The 19,419-nt window shown below is 31.9% G+C and overlaps 2 protein-coding genes across 4 annotated transcripts; both read left to right on the plus strand.

Annotated features, from left to right (window-relative positions):
• Window positions 1-667: 667 nt before the first annotated feature.
• On the plus strand, window positions 668-6,703 carry LOC111638201 (lambda-crystallin homolog). The gene is made up of 5 exons (XM_023383898.1): window positions 668-715; window positions 1,274-1,435; window positions 1,514-1,708; window positions 6,246-6,351; window positions 6,426-6,703. Exons 1-5 carry the CDS (start codon window positions 668-670, stop codon window positions 6,650-6,652), a joined length of 738 nt encoding a protein of 245 aa, XP_023239666.1. The 3' UTR covers window positions 6,653-6,703.
• Window positions 6,704-10,135: 3,432 nt separating this feature from the next.
• LOC111636774 (alkylglycerol monooxygenase-like) lies at window positions 10,136-18,487 on the plus strand. 3 transcript variants are annotated; one of them, XM_023382279.1, is made up of 10 exons: window positions 10,136-11,693; window positions 13,829-13,969; window positions 14,049-14,170; window positions 14,249-14,403; window positions 15,350-15,453; window positions 17,474-17,569; window positions 17,640-17,706; window positions 17,801-17,946; window positions 18,105-18,239; window positions 18,307-18,487. In XM_023382279.1, exons 2-10 carry the CDS (start codon window positions 13,856-13,858, stop codon window positions 18,436-18,438), a joined length of 1,071 nt encoding a protein of 356 aa, XP_023238047.1. In that variant the 5' UTR covers window positions 10,136-11,693; window positions 13,829-13,855; the 3' UTR covers window positions 18,439-18,487. The 3 variants fall into 3 exon arrangements, with proteins under 3 accessions (XP_023238047.1, XP_023237903.1, XP_023237980.1); XM_023382135.1 differs by having other exon boundaries at window positions 10,137-11,693; window positions 13,767-13,969; window positions 18,307-18,473; XM_023382212.1 differs by lacking the exon at window positions 10,136-11,693 and adding an exon at window positions 12,379-13,409 and having other exon boundaries at window positions 13,767-13,969; window positions 18,307-18,486.
• Window positions 18,488-19,419: the final 932 nt, after the last annotated feature.

The raw sequence follows: 19,419 nt of genomic DNA on the forward strand, positions 1-19,419 counted from the left end.
ATTCGGCAAGAATGTTACAGGACTACCTCCTGCGCATTGCCACACTTTTCCGGTTTCTCCGAACACTAATTTGTCACCGATCGAACAAGCCTGAGATTATCTTAGACGCCTAGTTCGACAGCTTAAGAGTTTGGCCGATCTACAGAATTGCTTGCAGCGACCGTGGACCGAGATACCGCAGGAAATCATACGACACCCGTATGCCTCCATGCCCGCTCGTATCACTTCGTATATTCGTACTAGAAATGGCCAAACAGGGTACTAGTACCTCTTTTCATTTTATTTAATTACAACTTCTTCTTAATGTACTAATTTTTATGCCAATGAGTACAACATTTTATACATGTAATTTCAATAATGCTGGAGTTGTCAGTCGGCTGAGAGCCATGGACTGTGATGGATGCTCTACTATTCCTANTCCAAAATATTTTAAATAATTCTATCAACAATTGCATTATTATTGATTTACTATATAAAAACTAAGAAATTATCAATTTTTGCATGGGTTTAATTTGGAAAGGTACTGTATATATACATAAGCACATGTTATGGACTAAGTGATTAATACAGGCATTATAATGACACACTATTATGAATAATGGCAAACAAATTTACTTGTAATAAATTTTACATTCTTTATCATAATTTATCACATCATCAGATCAATATGAATACTGCTATTGTCAGACAGATGCTAGCCAATCGAACTTGTGTGGTATCATATCCAGGTTGTGTATGCATATTATATTAAATACGTAGGCTGTCTTTTTTTTTTAACCTCCAATGGTCCATAAAACAAGGACAAGTGTAAATAACAAAATGAATTTATTACCAAAAGTTAGGTACATTACAAACATGGTTACTTTTCGACCTAATCACCGTGAAGATTGAGGCATTTGTCATATCTGTGGACAAGCTTTTCCATCCCCTTGTCATAGAACATTACTGCGAATAACTTGAGATGGGCCCTAATGTTTTTTTTAAGATTGTCATTAGTCTCAAACCTCTGCACTGCTAGCCAAGTTTTCAGTTCAGGAAAGAGGTGGAAGGCTTCACACATTAAACAGTTCTAAGCTGGGTGGAAGTCTTAACCAGCTTTAAACACCCAGCGTATAGCCCTGATTTAGCACTGAGTGACTTCCACTTCTTGTCACGAGATAATTAAATTATTTTGTAGTATCCTGTATTCTTTGAATCCTTAAAGCCAGTTTAGATAGCATACTTCATAAATATATATTTATATACATATAAGGATTAATTTTTATATTTTTAGGAATGTGTTTTTGAAAGGATTGATTTAAAGAAATCAGTATTTGAAGATTTGGATGAAGTAGCAGATGACAATGTTATCTTAGCCAGTTCAACAAGCTGTTTTCCAGCATCTAAATTCTCTGAACATTTAAAACATCGTTCACAGGTTATAGTGGCTCATCCAGTAAGTTGACAAAAAACAATATTTAATTTATACCTTATTTGTTTTAATTTATGAAATTAAATATATAAATTTATTTAGGTAAACCCACCTTACTATGTTCCATTAGTTGAAGTTGTATCAGCACCTTGGACTAGTCCTTCTACTGTAGCTACCACGAAAAGTATCTTGACTGAAATAGGACAGAAACCTGTAATATTACATAAAGAAATTTTAGGATTTGCATTGAATCGTATTCAATATGCAATATTAGATGAATGCTGGAGATTAGTAGAGGTATGTAATTTCTGAATATAAAACTTCTGTATAATAATCTCAAAACACAAGCCTTGCATAATCATTATTATTTAAACTTTATGTTAATATTAATAATTCATAATGTACTGCAAGTAAGTAATGCAAAACATCATTTATTTACAATTTCATATTTTAGCATTCCACATTATTTTCCAATTAGGAAATTCTTTGTAAAAACAATAAACAAATGGAGTATATGTAATTTCCTATTTAACTGATTAGTTTATTATCAAAGTATAGAGTGTCTGAAAAGTTACTGTGCAATCATAAATTTCTAATGACATTAAAGTTATACATATGGCATTGTATACAAGATCCATAAGTTGTATGTTCTACTTTTCCACTTTACAGTAGATGGCGTGCTCACAGATATTCTGATTTTTGGACTATAGTTCAATAACCAGAAAAACTGTGATTTCTTTGGAAGATTTTTTCAAAGATTTCTCTACCAATTGCATAATCACCCGTGAAATCTGGCCTACTAGATCTCTGGACCTCACTCCCCCAGATTTTGGGGCCTCCGGGAAACATTTCCAGAATTTATTATAGGAGAAACTGCAATATCAATATAATACTTAGTAATCTTCTCTTTCAAATAACATTTCTTATTACATAAGTACATGAATGAAGTACTTGCTTTTCATTCCATTAAATATCCATTACTTCATCTAATGCTAGTAAAAAGATATGGATATACACCATGCTAAGGAAAAGGTCTATAACTATAATCTTTTCAATATATAAAAATACATTATTCGTGCCAATAATTGCAGTTTTATTTATTTAATGGACTATAATCTTATAAATTTGTAGATAAATTTGTACTTACCATATTAACAAATATTTATTATGCAAAAACTAACCTAAAATTTTATATTCGTATGAAGCAAAAATAATTTAATAGAATTTAATGTTTCTAAAAGGTATATGCTAGGTACATTAATTTGTAGATATAATGTTCTTATTAAACATGTCTCAGGTTTATAAAGGCATAATACTGCATAAAAATATCCATATCTACATATTTATAGAAAACAAATGTTAATCCAGGAGAAAATTTAAGAAGCAATTATTAAAAGAAGGTAAATCTGGGGTGTTAAACCCCAACAGGCAGATTTACATGGGACATAGTGCCCAGAAAGGGTACTGAGAACAAGATAGTTACTTTTCTGTATAAAATTAGTCAATCTTTGTCGATAACAAGCAATTTTATATTACTACAGATACATTTATATCAGTTTTTTACAAAAATATAAACATCTAATAACCTAATTTTTAATTAAGGCCAAATGATCTGACAAATTATATCAGCTATAATATGGTTACTATTTAATAATTAAATCTTAAGTAATTTTGTCTAGAAGCAGGCATTAGATGCCATCTCTTGATAAATTAAATTAATTGGGCTGCAATTTGAAAAAATTGTAGATCTATAAATTATAAATGTCCACTGTCGTCCGTCCATCTGTTTGTCTTTCCTTAACCTCGAGAACAGAGTTAGATAGATTAAATCAAGACAAGATATGAAAACCTTAGGGGCAGGCAGCACCAATAACTATATATGATCCTCTGTTGCAAACTGGAAATCACATTATTTCAATTCAAAACTTTTCCCTTTTTTCACAATATTACACTATCTGGCCAAAAGTATCTGGACACCCAGTGGTATGGACTTGGAGAGTCCTGAGGCATATATTAATATGATGTTGGTCCTCCTTTTACATCAATGACAGCCTGCACATGTCTGGGGAGACTTTCCACTAGTTTTTGATAGGTGGCCATCGGAATTGACTTTCAGGCGTCCATCACAGCTGAAGTGAGTGCTGGCAGTGAGGATGGTCAGTGTGGCTGGCTACGTAATCTGCATCCTAATTTGTACCAAAGGTGTTCTATGGGATTTAGATCGGGGATCTGAGAAGGCCAGTCCAGTTTTTGAACACCCATTTCGTCAAACCATGCCTGCACAAGTCTTGATGTGTGAATGGAGCAGTTATCCTGCTGGAAGAGAAATGGGCCTTCCCCAAAATATTGCCATAGAGTTGGGAGAGCAGCATTGTCCAGAATGTCCACGTACATGTTAAAGTTCATGTTTTCAACCTCAGGAACTAAGGGACCCAGGCCAAACCATGAAAAACACCCCCACAACACGATGCTGCCACCACCAAACTTTACAGTCGATACAATGCAGTCATATAAGAAGTGCTCGCTGGAAATCCACCAAACCCAGATGCCTCCATTGGACTGCCAGATTGTAAAGCGAGATTCATTACTCCAAAGAACACTTTTCCACATGTTTTCAGTCCAATGACGGTGAGCTTTGCACCATTGCAATCAACGCTTCACATTCTGGAGAGTGATGTTCGGCTTGTGAGTGGCTGCACAACCATGGAATCCCAGGTTTTTTAACTCTTGATGAACAGTCCTGGTGCTAACACTAATACCTGATGATCTTTGGAACTCCTGAGTGATTTCAATCAACGAGGGTGTGTGATTTTGTTTCACTACCCTTTTCAGAGTTCTACAGCTGCATTAACTAATTTTGTTCGGCCTGTCACGTCATTTTTTTCCACTTTCACTGCCTTGACGTTTTCACTTCACAATTACATCACCCATAGTGGATTTTGGTTTCTGTAGAATGTCTGAAATTTCACGAAATGATTTTCCACAAAGGTGGCATCCCACTATAATGCCATGATCAAAGTCACTAATCTCCTTTGACTTACTCATTGTCTCACAAACACATAAATATGACCTGACAAACCACTACCAACTCTTTTATACCTTTTGGTTACACATCAGAGACCATCACCTACCAGATCCACTTCTTTAGGAGGGTGTCCGGATACTTTTGGACAGATAGTGTATAAAATATTGTGAAAAATGTGTGTGCGCATTTAAGATAAAACTACAGGGTGGAAAAGAAAGTCACTTAACACCCCTTCTACAGAATATAGAATGCACCTAAAGTTAATTTGCTTATATCAGGAGCACATTAGACCCAGGAGGAAATAGATTGATGTGTGTTACATGCACGGCCACCAACTTGAGTGCAATTCTGAAACTGTAAATGGAAAAGATGTCACGTAACACATCATTAGTGTCAGAATTTCACAAGGAATTGATTGCTGAAAGATTTTATTGACCTACCTTGAATTGTTAGAGTTATGCATGTTACATGAAATTCTCAATGTACATTCTTGGGTATGTTCTATATTCTGTAGCAGGGGTGTTAAGTGACTTTCTTTCCCACCCTACATTTTATTACACATTAACTTTGTTTAGTAGATTACTAATCTAAATATAAAATTTGTAATGTAATAAATTAATAATTTAATTGAAAAATATATAAATATAACTTATATGTATTTGTATATAATTTATTTTATAATCAGATTCATATGCAATTTGCATAATTCAATATTCAATTTCCATTAAAGTATACTGATTGTGACAACGATGACAACAATACAGAATAAGTTTAACTTAACTATTTTGATACTTATTACATATTTAAATTTATAATTTTTTAATAAAATAAGGGCATTAATTGACGTCCAGACAGCTGACACAATTACAGTGAAGATCTTATGGAAAAATGTTCCTTCCCAACTCCGCCTCGTTGAGTTGGTTTCTTGTATATCACGACTCGATGTAGTGAATCAGGTTCGTCGGAAAGTACACCTCCACACTCAAATTGAATATATATATAGTTTATTTACAGTTGTACAAGTTATAAACGTAGCATATGTACAGGAAGATCATGCGTGGTGAATTCACGTGCCAGATTGGCGTCTGGAAACTAATACTCTTGGGAGAGACCTCAGTCAGCTTTCGGAGTCGGCTCAACTGCACGGTCGGTCCGGTCTCAGCACTAACCCGTCCCTGAGAAGATTAACAGAGGAGAACACTCTCTCTTTACGCTCAGCGGGCTTCCCAAGTGCCTGAGACTACCGTGTACCAGTCTCTTGCCCTTCTCTCCTTTCCTCTCGTTCGGCCCTCCGACCAATCACAATCCCTTTTCTTTGCCCGAACAGCTTACACTCGGGTCCGCCGTCACCCGACGAGAGTGAAGCTTACACAAACGTCCGCCACTTGTTTACGTTCGTTCGTTTACAATATGGCAATTGTACTACCGTCTCACCGCAGGTGGGTCCAATTAACAAAGCCGTACCCCCTTTGTCCCCGCTGTGCTAAAAGGTTACTACTTTACAATTACGATACTGGCCTACCACTCTTGGAGACTGGGATTGAATCTGGCTAAGCAGTTCTCCTAGTCTATCTCCAATATGTTGGGCTCTGTCTCTCACCACCCAGTTGTTCTCTTTGTGGATTAAGTCAAACCCACAATGGGTATAATTAAAAAGGCTTTCTTAGTGCCTAAAGTGAAATAAGTTTAAAATAAATTAATTATTAATTGACATAAATTTACTAATTTCTCTAAATTTACAGTTTTTTTTTTATTATTATTACAATCTCTCTCTTGTAAAGATATTAAAGCAATATATATATATTTCAGAATGGTGTTATGTCTGTTGAGGATGTTGATGCAGTAATGTCAGAGGGTTTAGGGATGAGATATGCTTTCCTTGGTCCTTTGGAAACAGCTCATTTAAATGCTAATGGTAATTACATTATTAATGAGTAATTTTTTGTTATTAATTTACTTTTCATATTATAACAACATTAAATCATATAGGATTTTTGGATTATTGCGATCGCTATGCAGAAGGGATATTTAATGTATCCGAAACATTTGGGCCCAATCCAAGAATGGAAGGTAGATTAGCAGAAAAGGTACATGAAGATCTGTGTAAGATGACTTCCTTGGATAAATTACCTGAGAAAAGAGCTTGGAGAGATGAAAATCTAGCAGTCCTCTCTAAACTTAAGCAGAAAGGAGTGGAAAGTGTTTCTCTCAAATAAAAATAAAAAAAAATCTGCTACTTTGAAAATTCAAACATGCAAATCATCAACCAGAAAGTGGTAGATTTTTGTACCAAATAGTCAAAATTTTATTCAAGATATGACAATTTGATTGTGAATTTTTGTTAAAACTAAAATATTTTTAAATTGTTATATATGAAACTGAGTTGTTAAATAGAGATTACATAAATTTTTATTAAAAATAAATTAAATAATTTTGCAATTAAGAGCCTAATGTTAGTGTTAATTTTTTTTAAACTCTTGCATACTGTTTTAGTAATAAATTAATTTCTTTGATTCCAAATATATTTAGATATAATTATAATTAGATATTATATACAGTGTAATATTAGTACTGAATGTTGTGTACGTCACTGAATTATTATAAAATGTTATTGCTCTTCACACTGTGAGCTCTAACAGACCTTTATAATCATAACCATTGTGGGTTCAGCTAGCCCACAATGGGCAGTTAGATAGTAAGGGATGGGTCCAACATATCTGGATTGAACCACTGAAGAAAAATTCCTGGAGAGTCCCTTGCTTGTATTTGATCCTGGATCCCAAAAGTGGTAGGATGAAGCCTTCATCATCCAACAATCCCTCAAATTGAGTTGTAAACACTAAACACTACATTACTCAAAATATCTACAAGTACCTGGGCTCAAAAATTTCTAGTGTTAAACAGTAATTGGAAGTAATTTATTTGAAATGTAAGTGAATTTAGAATCAAAATATCATACATTTAATGATTAAACTGAACTGTTACTTCTAAACATTGTCATTCTTAAATATTTGTCAAAAATGAAGTGAAATATTAAATAATAGTTCTTTAAAAGCTGATCTGCTTTACTATTAACAAATATACATTAAATAGTCTGGTAAGCCAGATGTTTATGAAATAAGAGGAATGATACAATGCAGGAAAATTCAGGCTTGCCAGAATACAGAGGCAGTTAAGACATTGGTGTACCACTCTGAGGACCTGGAATTAAATCTGGACAGATAGAAAAACTCCAGGAACATTCATTTCAGGGGGCTCTGTTTAGGATATATTTAGTCCCATCTGGGTATTCCCTCACCACCCATTTGCCTCCTAAGAGGACTTTATCAGGCTTACTGTGGGCTTGGCCAAACTCACAGTAAGCATGATAAAGGTCCTCTTGTGCTCACAGGGAGGAAAGATTAAAAACATATATATAGAAAAGTTCAAAAAACACACTTCAAGTTTTCATAAATCAATTTTTTTAAATCTGTATTATTGGCGTGGCAAATAAATTTTATTCTTTTAAAGTTACAAATTACACTAAATTTGAAAAATAGTATTGTTAACTTTCAAAGACAATTATATATTTCTCTCACTCATCTTTATTTGTATATAATTTTAATAACTCATTCATGGCAACTTCCCAGAAACGTTTTAAACCCCATGCCAGGGGATTTAGTGGGTGTCTGTGGCACAGTACAACCCCTTGTGAGAGTTTTTCCCAAATAAAGGCAAGTACTTCAGGTGGTTAAATAGGAAATAGTAAAATATTTTGTAAGACACATTATGGGCACCTTCCTGCAAAGATTTCTGGACCCGCCGTTGGTTATTTGTGCTTGTAATTGCTGAAAATCACAGGAATTATGGAGTTTCCATAAGATGAAAGAAGAAATTTCAGGTTAGAATAGAAGTTTTAACCACGCAAACTTCAGAGCAGTCGATGAGGTTTGATCTAATTTTGGTATATATTGCCTAGAATAAGAAATCACTAGTATTTATGGCGAGATGTTTAGTTAGTTGAGGCCTTGAACAGAAGACACTGAAGGAGTGAAGTGTTATAAAGTGTGGAATGTTGAGCTTATTTCACTCCCAGGAATATTAATATTTGTGAACTGTTAATTTGTGCTTTTGTATACAATGTAATGTTAAAAATATACTTATTATTTTTATAGATGATTATAAAATTCGAGAGGAACTTAAAACATTTAGAGGGCATACTTATATAGAAAAGGAATACAGTATACTATACTGTATTCCTTTTCTATATACTACTCATATGACAGTACTTACTTCACTACACTACTCATATGACAGTACTTATACACTTAGGCTGCTACTGTGTATCCTAAAAAGTGACGATTGAGATGTATCCCCGGATTTGCCAAAAGTTTAAAAAATAATACAGCAATGAAAATAGTGTTGCTAACTAATAATATCACAATAAAATTATATTGATATATCAGATAATACTTTCACAATAAAATTACTTTGATATATCAGATTTATCCCTATGTTTATAATCAGAGAATGAAAAAAGAGTTAGAGTTTCAGGAAAAATGAAAGATATATATTGCTTTATTGTTTTTATTTACACAATACGAATGTCCAATGTCAAGACAAAAAGTAATAGTAAGATATATTGCTTTATTGTTTATTTTACAATACGAAATGTCCAATGTCTAGACAAAAGATAATTGTAAAAATAATGTGTGTGTGTTTACATATAAACATGAGTATCAATTCCATGTATGAACAGGAATCCTTTCACACGTGTGTGTGTTTGTATTTGTATACACACGTGTAACAATAGAATGAAGTGTATCCTCAAGGTCACAGACTTTCGGTTCAATGAACATACACATTATGTATATACTGTATTTTAATTCTGATGTCCTTTTACCATATCCATCGCGAGTTTGTCGCGATCACAATGCAGGCCAATGAGTAGCTATAACACCCCCGTATTCGATCTTAACAAGTAAATACTTAATTAACCTTAAAATATATTAATAATTATAAATTTCGGCCCGAGTTATTTCCGATTTTAATACTAGTTATATCACGTATTTTTTATTATCATCATCATCAAAATACTACTATTATAATTAAAACTCCGTTAAAATAACGCAAATACGTGTTTGTGTAAATATATATAAAAGAAAATTATAGAAAAGATTTTTTTAAAAAACTCGAAAACATGAAAATTAGGAGTAAAAACAAGTAAATGAATCAGAAGTAGGCTACAGTACAGTAGTAGTAAATAAGGAAATGCGTAAAGATGATACGTAAATGATTTCTATTCATTATAAATGAAATTAATACCTCTTGCTTTAGAACATTACGAAATTTCTACCTACATCAATGCAGACCTTGAAAAATATCAACGCCATTAAAATATTTTTACTCCGACCAAAAAAAAAAAAGATACTAGAAAAACCAGAATTAGTGAAGTGTATAGTCTACATTTATAAACAACGAGGCCAAGATCATCGTAGCTTTAATGGATATTGAATAAAATTAATTATTCCTACTTGGAGGTTTTATATATATAAAGAGTTTTAAATGGAAATAAACAGTAGCATCGTATTTTCACCGATGGATCTTACAGATCCGTTATTGATCTGTGGCTGACCTTGTTAAATGTAGGAGGAGGTGCAGGGTACGTTGTCCCAGGCCTTTTAGGGCCTCCCGATGGATTAAAATCTTGTTAGTATTTATAAATTTAACAACACTGGTGTGAGATCCGGAATTTATTAACTAAAATTTTAATTAATTCACTTTCGTTTATGTAACGAATTAGAAGAAAAAATTCGATCTTAGCCGGGAATGTATAAACCTTCCTGTCATAACTATCAACGTCTATTGTCCTCGCATAACTTGTAGCTCGTCTTGCACAAAAGTTTAGAGTTAGCATCCAAAATTCGTCACTTGTTTAGGTCCCTGGACCACCTATAACCTTTAGCTCATAGACCATTCGATCACGTGATGGAAATTGCCCGCAAAAAGCTATAAAAGACAGTTCTTACCCCCTCGGAGGAGTCTCTTAACGAAAGCCGGACCGACGACATCGCGCCGATTCTCCGAACCCGCCGACATTCCGATCTACGATCATCGCCAAAGTCGCGAACTTTTTATATTTGTGATCATTTTGGATTAAAACCACCTTTTATTGAACAATTAAGTGTCTAGGAACCATACAAAGAGGTATGAAAAAGTGTGTAAACACTCTCTCGAGCTGTTAGGCGGTTTAGAAAGAGATTTGTGTAGTCTTTTCGTCGATTTTGTTTATTTCAATAAATTCATATTTTTACTTGTTAAAATGGTAGACTCCTTTATTCGTATACGCCCTTCATCTTATCGTCGACCCCGAGAAACTCTACCTCCACTCTCTTGACTCGTCATCCCGACTAGTGACGCAAACTGGGAGACCTCTGACCTCCCCGGCGGTTCGCACCGGTCTTGGATTCGCGCCTCAACAGACTGGCCACGTACAGTTTTTCGTTCTAACCTACGCGTGTCTAACATGCTAAACTACCAAAAATTACAAATCACAACACAACAAAGAAATAAATATTGAATTATTGATGAGCGTAAAGTGTGGTTATCAATACTGTTTTCTCACACTTGGCCACTTCTGCATATTTATAAACTTAGTTTCGCGTAGAAAAGTTCTCCTATGGGAAAAAGAGCAACTTTCTGGAGGCTCCAAACTAATATTTTTTAAGAAAACATTTCCCCGAAAAAAAATGTCTGAAGTGAACACTGTACAGTACGTGGGCCCGTAAAGTCATAACGCGCCATTCCTTCGCAGATAGTCTTCGTGTTGCACTGGAATATCCCATTAAACTAAAACAATCAAATATTCACTTTAACACTGGGAAATCTTTCAATTTTATTATTAAAATCTAATAAATACTTATCGCATACCTTCTATCTTTTTAAGGCTTTACATTCAATTTAATAAAGGAAATCAACTTCGGTTAATGATACTTCCGAGATTGAGAAACAGAGGCCAAGGTTTCTCTTACTACTGTATGACGTATTTTGTCGGGATTTCAATCCATAAATATTGTTAATAGCATTTTTCCTCCTGTTGACCTCGCTCCTTTCGAACGTCGTTTGCTAGAAATACTTATGTTTCTCCCTCAGTGCACGCAATTTATATTTCTCTCCGAATCTTTTATATAGTACACCGTAAGCAAATAAATTCAAATCTGTATGTCCGCTCATTTTATGTAGCCGAAGAAAATTTCTGCGGTATTTTATACAGTATTTGTAAGTTCACCTTTTCTTTTTTGTAGTTTTAAATTCTTTTTTGTAGTTTTAAATTGTAGTTTAAGTCACGCTTATTCATTTTTAACGGGTTTTATTGTTCAACTGAGCGCACTTTTATTACTTGTAGACATTATCTATTGATGTAAAGTTGACATTCAATTTTTTAAATCTATATTAGTTATTTACGAAGGTAAATAACTAATATAGATTATATTAATATAGATCGAGCCACCTGGACCCTCCCTGATTATGCCAGTGGCGAATTAAGGATTTTTGGGGGCCTTGCACGAAGTTAACCGACAGCAGAAACATGACGTAAAATCGGTCCGGTGGGCCAAAATGTTAATTCGTTTTTAAGGTTGCTTTAAAAGTTCAATTTCAACTTGGTGTGCCACGCCGTGAATAAGCCCACGCTTCGCACACTACGTTTGTCACTCACTCCCACCAATTCAATGATGGAAAAAGTATCCCAGCAGAGAGCTCCTGCAGCATTTGAAACTATAATAGCTTTTACAGAACAGCAATTCTTCTTCACTTCTTAGCATGTTGTGCAGCTGCACATCATACAAAATGCATGACAGGGTAGGGACTCAAAGCAAGCTAATAGGGGCTGTCCATAAATGACGTCCACACTAGAAGAGAGGGAGGGGGTTACAAATCGGCGAGAGTGGAGAGGTTGAACTTCAATGGATCATCGTTTTATCTCACTATATTTTATATATCAAGATTTTCAGGGGAGTCGAGTTTTCCTTAGACCCACATATACAAACACAAACACAAAATGAAGGCATATGGGTCTGTTCATAAATTACGCCCGAATTTTTTTTTTTTTTTGAAATTATTACTAAAGCCGATTTTTCCTTATCACTTGTCCCAGTTTAGATAAGGGGGAAGGAAAAGTTATTTACTTCATTTAATGTTATCAGTCGGTTATTATCATCAGTATAGACGAATCCCAGCACTGGCATAAATAGAGAGGCAGCTCAGATGAGTGGAAGAAGCCTTTGCTTTAGCAACGGGACCCGAGCCCTTATTGGGAGCCTGAGAGCTGGTTTTTTAAATTAAATATCTTTGTTTGTAAAGGCATATCACTCCTGTGTGTGGAGGAGGGAATATAGAAAAATCTCCTCCAAAGAATAAGATTGATGAGTCAGATCCGGTTGGCCGTTGGAACGGATAGATGGATACGATATACTAGTGCAAAAGTAGTATACGATATGAACGAGAAATACAGAGTGGGTTGATAATAACTAGGCATTGAGAATTCGCTACAATATTTGTAATAATAATGCAATCATAATTAAATTTATGTGTACATGTATACCAATCAATGGAATTTTATAATTTCCGCATCGGTGGGGTGGGCAGTGACAGAGAGAGGCTACACGAACGGTGGCAAAAAGAAAAGAAAAAGAAAAAAGCGGACTTCTTGCCTGTTGTGGAATGAGCGCATATTGCTGCACGCTACGAAATGTGAAAATCAGTGGTTGCTGTTCGGAGATGATGGCGTACGGTGAAGAAACGTCAAACCATAACCCGTCCGGAAACAATCAAGAATTATCATTTTAAAGCTAAAATGACCACGTGTTCGGTTGCGGATGGACGGAGAAATGGCCGTCTATCCACATTACGATCTGCGGAAAACGTGTCGTTGGTGGATGGTGCCGATACTTGCATTGAATTTTAAGGAATGCATCCATATTTCCATTTAATAAGGTACATGTCAAACAATTTTTATCGTGTTTACTTTAGAAATATAAAAAATATAGCAATTTCTCAATGCCTAGTTACTTTCCATCCACCCTGTAGAATACTGGTACAATAAAATTATATAGAATATACAAATTTCATAAGCTCTATATATATATATATATGTTTGCTTCTTAAATATCTACATATAGTCTAGTAGTTTCTTATTACAGTTTTTTTTAAATGTATATTATTGAATTGTAATGATTTACTTGTTAGTCATGACAAAAATATATGTATGTGTTTACAATGTAAAATATTTTTTATTAATTAAATTTTTATCGTACATTATATATTTATTAAAATATTATTTACTCACCTTAGAAAAAACTACAGTGAATCTTATCAGCTGTCTAAAGTTCACTTAGTCATTTGATACTTTGCAGCTGGAAGTGGAACTGAATAAAAACAAAATGTCTAATTCCACTGCATTAGGATTGAAACAGTTTGGTTACTTATTTTATTTGGTTACACCTCAAGAATCAACTTTTAATGATTTAGAAAAGGTTCCTAAATATTTAAATCAGGTATGTTTAAATTTAATCACAAATTTTAATAAGAAGTGATTTGTTTTTTTCTTAGATTAAAATGTAACAAACCTTTCAGGTCACACCATGGTTTATCATAACACTTTTAATCGAATTAGCCATTTTAATATATAAAAAGAAAGTTGCAGTCAGCGATTCCATCACTTCAGTATCACAAGGAATATTTCAAGAAACCATACAGTAAGTTTATAAAGAGAAAATGAGTTTATAAAGAGAAAATAATAATTACTGACGTGTCGATCATGATTTTATCTCTAGAATACTACTTAAGTTTGGTGCTGGCATAAGTGTTTACGTTTGGATTTACGAGAACTGGAGATTGGTAGATATTCCTTCGGATTCTGTCTTTGCCTGGGCTTGTTGCCTACTTGCGGTGGACTTTGGTTACTACTGGTTCCACAGAGCCAGTCATGGTATGAGATTTTGTTAAAAATTAACTTAAAAAATTCATATTACTAATACAGTATTATTTTTACTGTCTTTGAATTTCTCCATCAGCATACAAAAAATAATATATTAACTTAAATAAACTATTTATTATTTATAAATGTTATTTCTAAAGTTATAGTAACACTGAAAAATATATATCTACATATTATGCTATTAAATGCTTTTTATATATTTAGTATAAAAATAACATTCTGTACACAATAAACTGAAAAGTCTACAGAAAATATTTATTTTTATAGAATGAGTTACAACACACAAAACACAGTAAAATAAATTACGTAATAAAAATAATGTAAACACTATGACAAAGCTTAAAACTTAATAGATCAGATCCAGTGGTGCAGAGATGGCTGGGTACAGCATTGCATCATGCAGCATTTTTATACTTAAAAATACTTTAAATATTTTCTTATTAAAAAAATGTGGGGTGCAAGAAACTAAACTGTAAAGATGCAACATTATAAGTTTATTCTCATCATTAATTCCATGTACAGTGGATGGCATTCATAAAGCTTGCCTCATTTTCTTATTTTTTATTATCTGGCACTGATCCAATCTATGTATCAAATACATCCCTTGGATGAATATTAAGCAGACTTCAAAACTAGAATTTAAAACACTATATAAATAAATGATTTGTATATTCATTTCTTAAAATATATTAATTTCATTTCATATATTATTTATCTTTCTAATATCTAGAATAGAATAATAATAACAAATGTAAGATAATTTATATCTAGATTAAGATATAATTCATATTCTCTTTTTGATATTAGTGATTAAATTATTATGATAATTTCCTAAGATAATTGTTGTCATACTGCTGAACTTATGAGAAACTTTTTCATACTCTATGACTTACTAAAATAATTAAGAAGAAGTACTTATTTAATTCTTTATTTACAGAAATTCATTTTGCATGGGCAGCCCATCAAGTGCATCACAGTTCTGAAGAATATAATTTATCAACAGCTTTAAGACAGTCTGTCATACAAGATTTTCTTGGTTGGGTAATTAAAATTACTAAATATTGTAAAAAAAACACAATTATAAAAAACAGTAAATTTATTTATTTACAAATACATATGCTGATATATAGTAGAATCTGCTTATCATAATTATGAATACTTAGACTTGTCTAAATTACAATAAATCATAAAATCTGTACCAACTTTAACATCTGCTGGTCAGATGCCTTAAATACCAACCAATTGTTGGCATTTAAGGCATCTGACCAGCAAAAATCAACCACAACAATTATTCATAGATGGTCTGCCTCAGATGTGTTGTCTTGTCCCTCACTATTCGGCTACACTTTGCCTAGATGAACCCGTTATGGGCCTGGAAAAAAGACCACTTAATATTCACAGGGCAGAAAGAGTATAAAAAGAATTGTTAAACTAATACTAAAAAGTAAAAATTTCAATGGAGTTGGAATAAAAGTAAATTTAATAATATTGATTCAAGAATCTCATATTGAAATCTAACTTCTAGAAGTGGAGATGTACTTACAACAACTCATAACTAGCACTTAAAAAGAAATCTTTATTCAAACATCAAAAAGAAGTCAATGTTACCTCAAAGGTGAAATACACCTTTGTAAATTTGCCAAGCCCTCCTTATTAGAGCTTAACACCATAAAAATGATAAACTCCAAATACAATTTTTCATGTGAAGACACATTATAAATGAACCATCTTATCTCAACATACATCAATCCTCATACCTTTATTTAAATTAATGTTATTGTCCCATTTTATTATTGATAGTGTTCTTTAATTGTATATTTAATATTATTATTCTCTTCATTTATTTTAAAAGTTTTAATATTATTGTTATCTATTTTATAATCAGTTTTATTACAATGTTGAAACCATGAGAAACTAATGTCTTCCAATCTAATACTTGGTTAATGTTTTTTCCAATGGTCTCGTTATTTTACTAATAAAACACTTTGACTGATTACAACATTTTAATTGTTTGTTTTCTTTTTCTGTGTCCTCTTTTATAATTATCTTCTAAATATTCTTTTAATCTTGATTATAAAGGCATTTTCTTTGATTGCGATAGATCAATAAGATTTTGTAATTAATTGTTTTTCTAACATTACATTTAATAATAACAATTTAATAATGTAATAATCATTCATTTTTGTTGGCACCATCCCAAAAACACTAGTTATCAAGATTACTGATTAAAGATCAAGAAGGAAATAATAAATTTTAAAACAACTGGAGTTGTTTATAGAATTATATGTACTGTACTTATAGTCTGTCAAATAATTGCATTGAAGATACCATGAGATAATTGGAAAAAAGATTAGTAGTACACAAAGTAATCATTAGATTGAAACACATCAGTTTACCATGGTTCCAACATTGTAATAAAACTAATTGTAGAACAGATTAAAAAGAATATTAAAATTTTGTATAAAGACAATAATAATTTTAAACATAGAATCAAAGAACATTACACCATAATAAAATAAAATAATAACATTAATTTAAATAAAGGTATGGCAACTGATGTATTCAAGAACTGGTGGCTAATGATATATCTAGTTTCAAACATTTGGAAAATATAATTTAATATTCTCTCATTTAAAATTTATTGGCAAAATTAAAATTTAATTTTATGATGAAGCCTTATGAGTTTATTTAGAACTTTAAGAATCTCTCTCTTGAAAGCAAGAAGAGAAAGGTTCATCTGTTCATATATGTTTTACAAGTAGAATGCTGGTTTTATATACTTGATGATCCAAAGTCCTTTAACATAGCAATTTTTTGTAAATTAATAATAAATACATGCATACATAAGCAAAAACAAAGAACCCCAATACTAAATCAAAGGGAAAAACCTAGTTTGCCATTGCATAAAAAATATTTTACATTTTTGGCAAATGTCTGTTATGTCAAAGGACTTCTGGATCACCCTGTATATATATATATATATAAAACAAAATTTTTATTGAATACTTGATATTAATATAGCCTCAATAATTTTAGAAACAACTATGATATATTTTTCTAGACTGTATATCTTCCAATAGCATTTTTCATTCCTCCACCTATTTATGCTGTGCACATTCAGTTCAACTTAATTTATCAATTTTGGATTCATACCGAAGTAAGATTTATTCAAATTGAAATTTAATAGCTATTATCCAAATAATTAGATTTCATCTTATTTATTACAGTTTATCAAAACTCTTGGACCTCTTGAATATATAATAAACACTCCTAGTCATCATAGAGTACATCATGGTATATTTTATTTATTACTAATTTTATTTAATATTACAATTGCAATGACAATAATGAAGTTATACATTGTTGACTAATCAATTTTATGGTACAGGTAGGAATCGATACTGCATTGATAAAAATTACGCAGGAGTTCTCATTATTTGGGATCGAATGTTTGGAACATTTGAAGCAGAATCAGATAAAGTTGTATATGGGCTAACACACCCAATTAATACCTTTAATTCTATAAAAATTCAAGTAAGTAATGCTTTAATTTAAAACCGTATGTTATAGCAATGTAAAGCAATTTTATTTCTACCTGTTCTATTTCATTAATCTAAATTCAATTATTTTATATCATAATTATTGTTTTAAACAATCATTTACTAATTATATTAAATTATTTTTCAATTTAGTTTGACCACTATCTGTATTTATGGGATACTTTTTGGAAAGCCGAAGGTATCAAAAATAAATTATCAGTTCTACTTAAAGGACCTGGATGGGAACCAGGGAAACCTCGACTTGGAAATTTAGAAGATATACCTGATGTAATAAATCATTTTACTAATTTTTTCTACATGTTATAGTTTAAAATTTAACTTTATTCATTTATAGGTATCGTATCCTGTAGAAAAATATTTTCTACAATTAGAAGTTTGGTGTAACGTATATATTATTGCACATTTCGCATTAACAATAATTGGCTATATCATAGTAGCAAATAATCATCAGGTATGTTTAATTTAACTTAAAATACTTTTAATGCAATGTTATTTTGATATAGAATAACTAATATTGTCTTTAAAATAAAGAAATTGTCACGTAGAAATTTATATTCACATAGATGTTTAATATTTAATAATGATTTGAATATAACAATCTAAATACTGAATATTGAAATCGTTATTTCACAATAACAATCAATGAATTATAATTACTGATTATTTTTTATCTTTATTTCAAAGTGCAAAATTATGATAAGTTACATTTATAATTATAAATTGAGTAATTGAAATGCAATAATTTTATGAAAATGCATCAATTTCAATATATGAGGACGAGTTAATAATTATATATAATGCAATTTATAAAATGAATTGCAATAATAATAGTAATCTTACAAGAATGTTATTTTAAATATAGTCTCCCAGCTTTACAAAGCAGTTGGCCCATTGTTGCACCATCTTTTTTAATTTCAGAAAAAAGTACAGGATCTTCCAAAAAGAATGCCACAATTTTAAATTATTTTAATTTTGTTAAATACTATCTGAGAACATTGTAATATGCATTAAGACATTGGAAAGATATCTAATTTTCACATTTCACCATTACAATTACTCAATGCTTGCACTTTGTGTCATGTAACACACATCCAACCAATACTGAAAAATTTTTCCTAAATTTGCTAGAGCATATCCATTGTCACTCCTCCCACAGTAGCCATAATTCTATAGCGCATGCAAATTACTCATGTTGCACAATGAGTAATGATTTCAACCTTGTGAAGCAGAATATAAAATGCCTTCTCTGTTGCAGAGTCACCATTTTTGTTTATGGTGTTCTCTACAGATAGTAAATGACAAGATATTCAAACAGAGATGGAAGATGAGATGTTACTCTATCAATCAGTGCATATTGCATACTTCTCTGATAATCATTAACACAATTACAGTAATTTAAAATGGTAGCATTCATTTTGGAAGACCTTGTTTTTTCACCCGACAGACA

Source organism: Centruroides sculpturatus, unplaced genomic scaffold, assembly GCF_000671375.1.
Source record: "Centruroides sculpturatus isolate CEXI.00-Female unplaced genomic scaffold, Cexi_2.0 scaffold100, whole genome shotgun sequence".
Classification (NCBI taxonomy): Eukaryota; Metazoa; Arthropoda; class Arachnida; order Scorpiones; family Buthidae; genus Centruroides; species Centruroides sculpturatus.

Bases quoted from the DNA above. Each gene is read 5' to 3' on its own strand.
- LOC111638201 (XM_023383898.1), top strand. From the start codon at position 668: ATGAATACTGCTATTGTCAGACAGATGCTAGCCAATCGAACTTGTGTG. The intron at 1,436-1,513 runs GTAAGTTGACAA...AAATTTATTTAG, and splicing joins AGGTTATAGTGGCTCATCCA to GTAAACCCACCTTACTATGT. The intron at 6,352-6,425 runs GTAATTACATTA...TAAATCATATAG, and splicing joins AGCTCATTTAAATGCTAATG to GATTTTTGGATTATTGCGAT.
- LOC111636774 (XM_023382279.1), top strand. From the start codon at position 13,856: ATGTCTAATTCCACTGCATTAGGATTGAAACAGTTTGGTTACTTATTT. The intron at 14,404-15,349 runs GTATGAGATTTT...CTTTATTTACAG, and splicing joins GTTCCACAGAGCCAGTCATG to AAATTCATTTTGCATGGGCA. The intron at 17,707-17,800 runs GTATATTTTATT...TTTATGGTACAG, and splicing joins TCATCATAGAGTACATCATG to GTAGGAATCGATACTGCATT.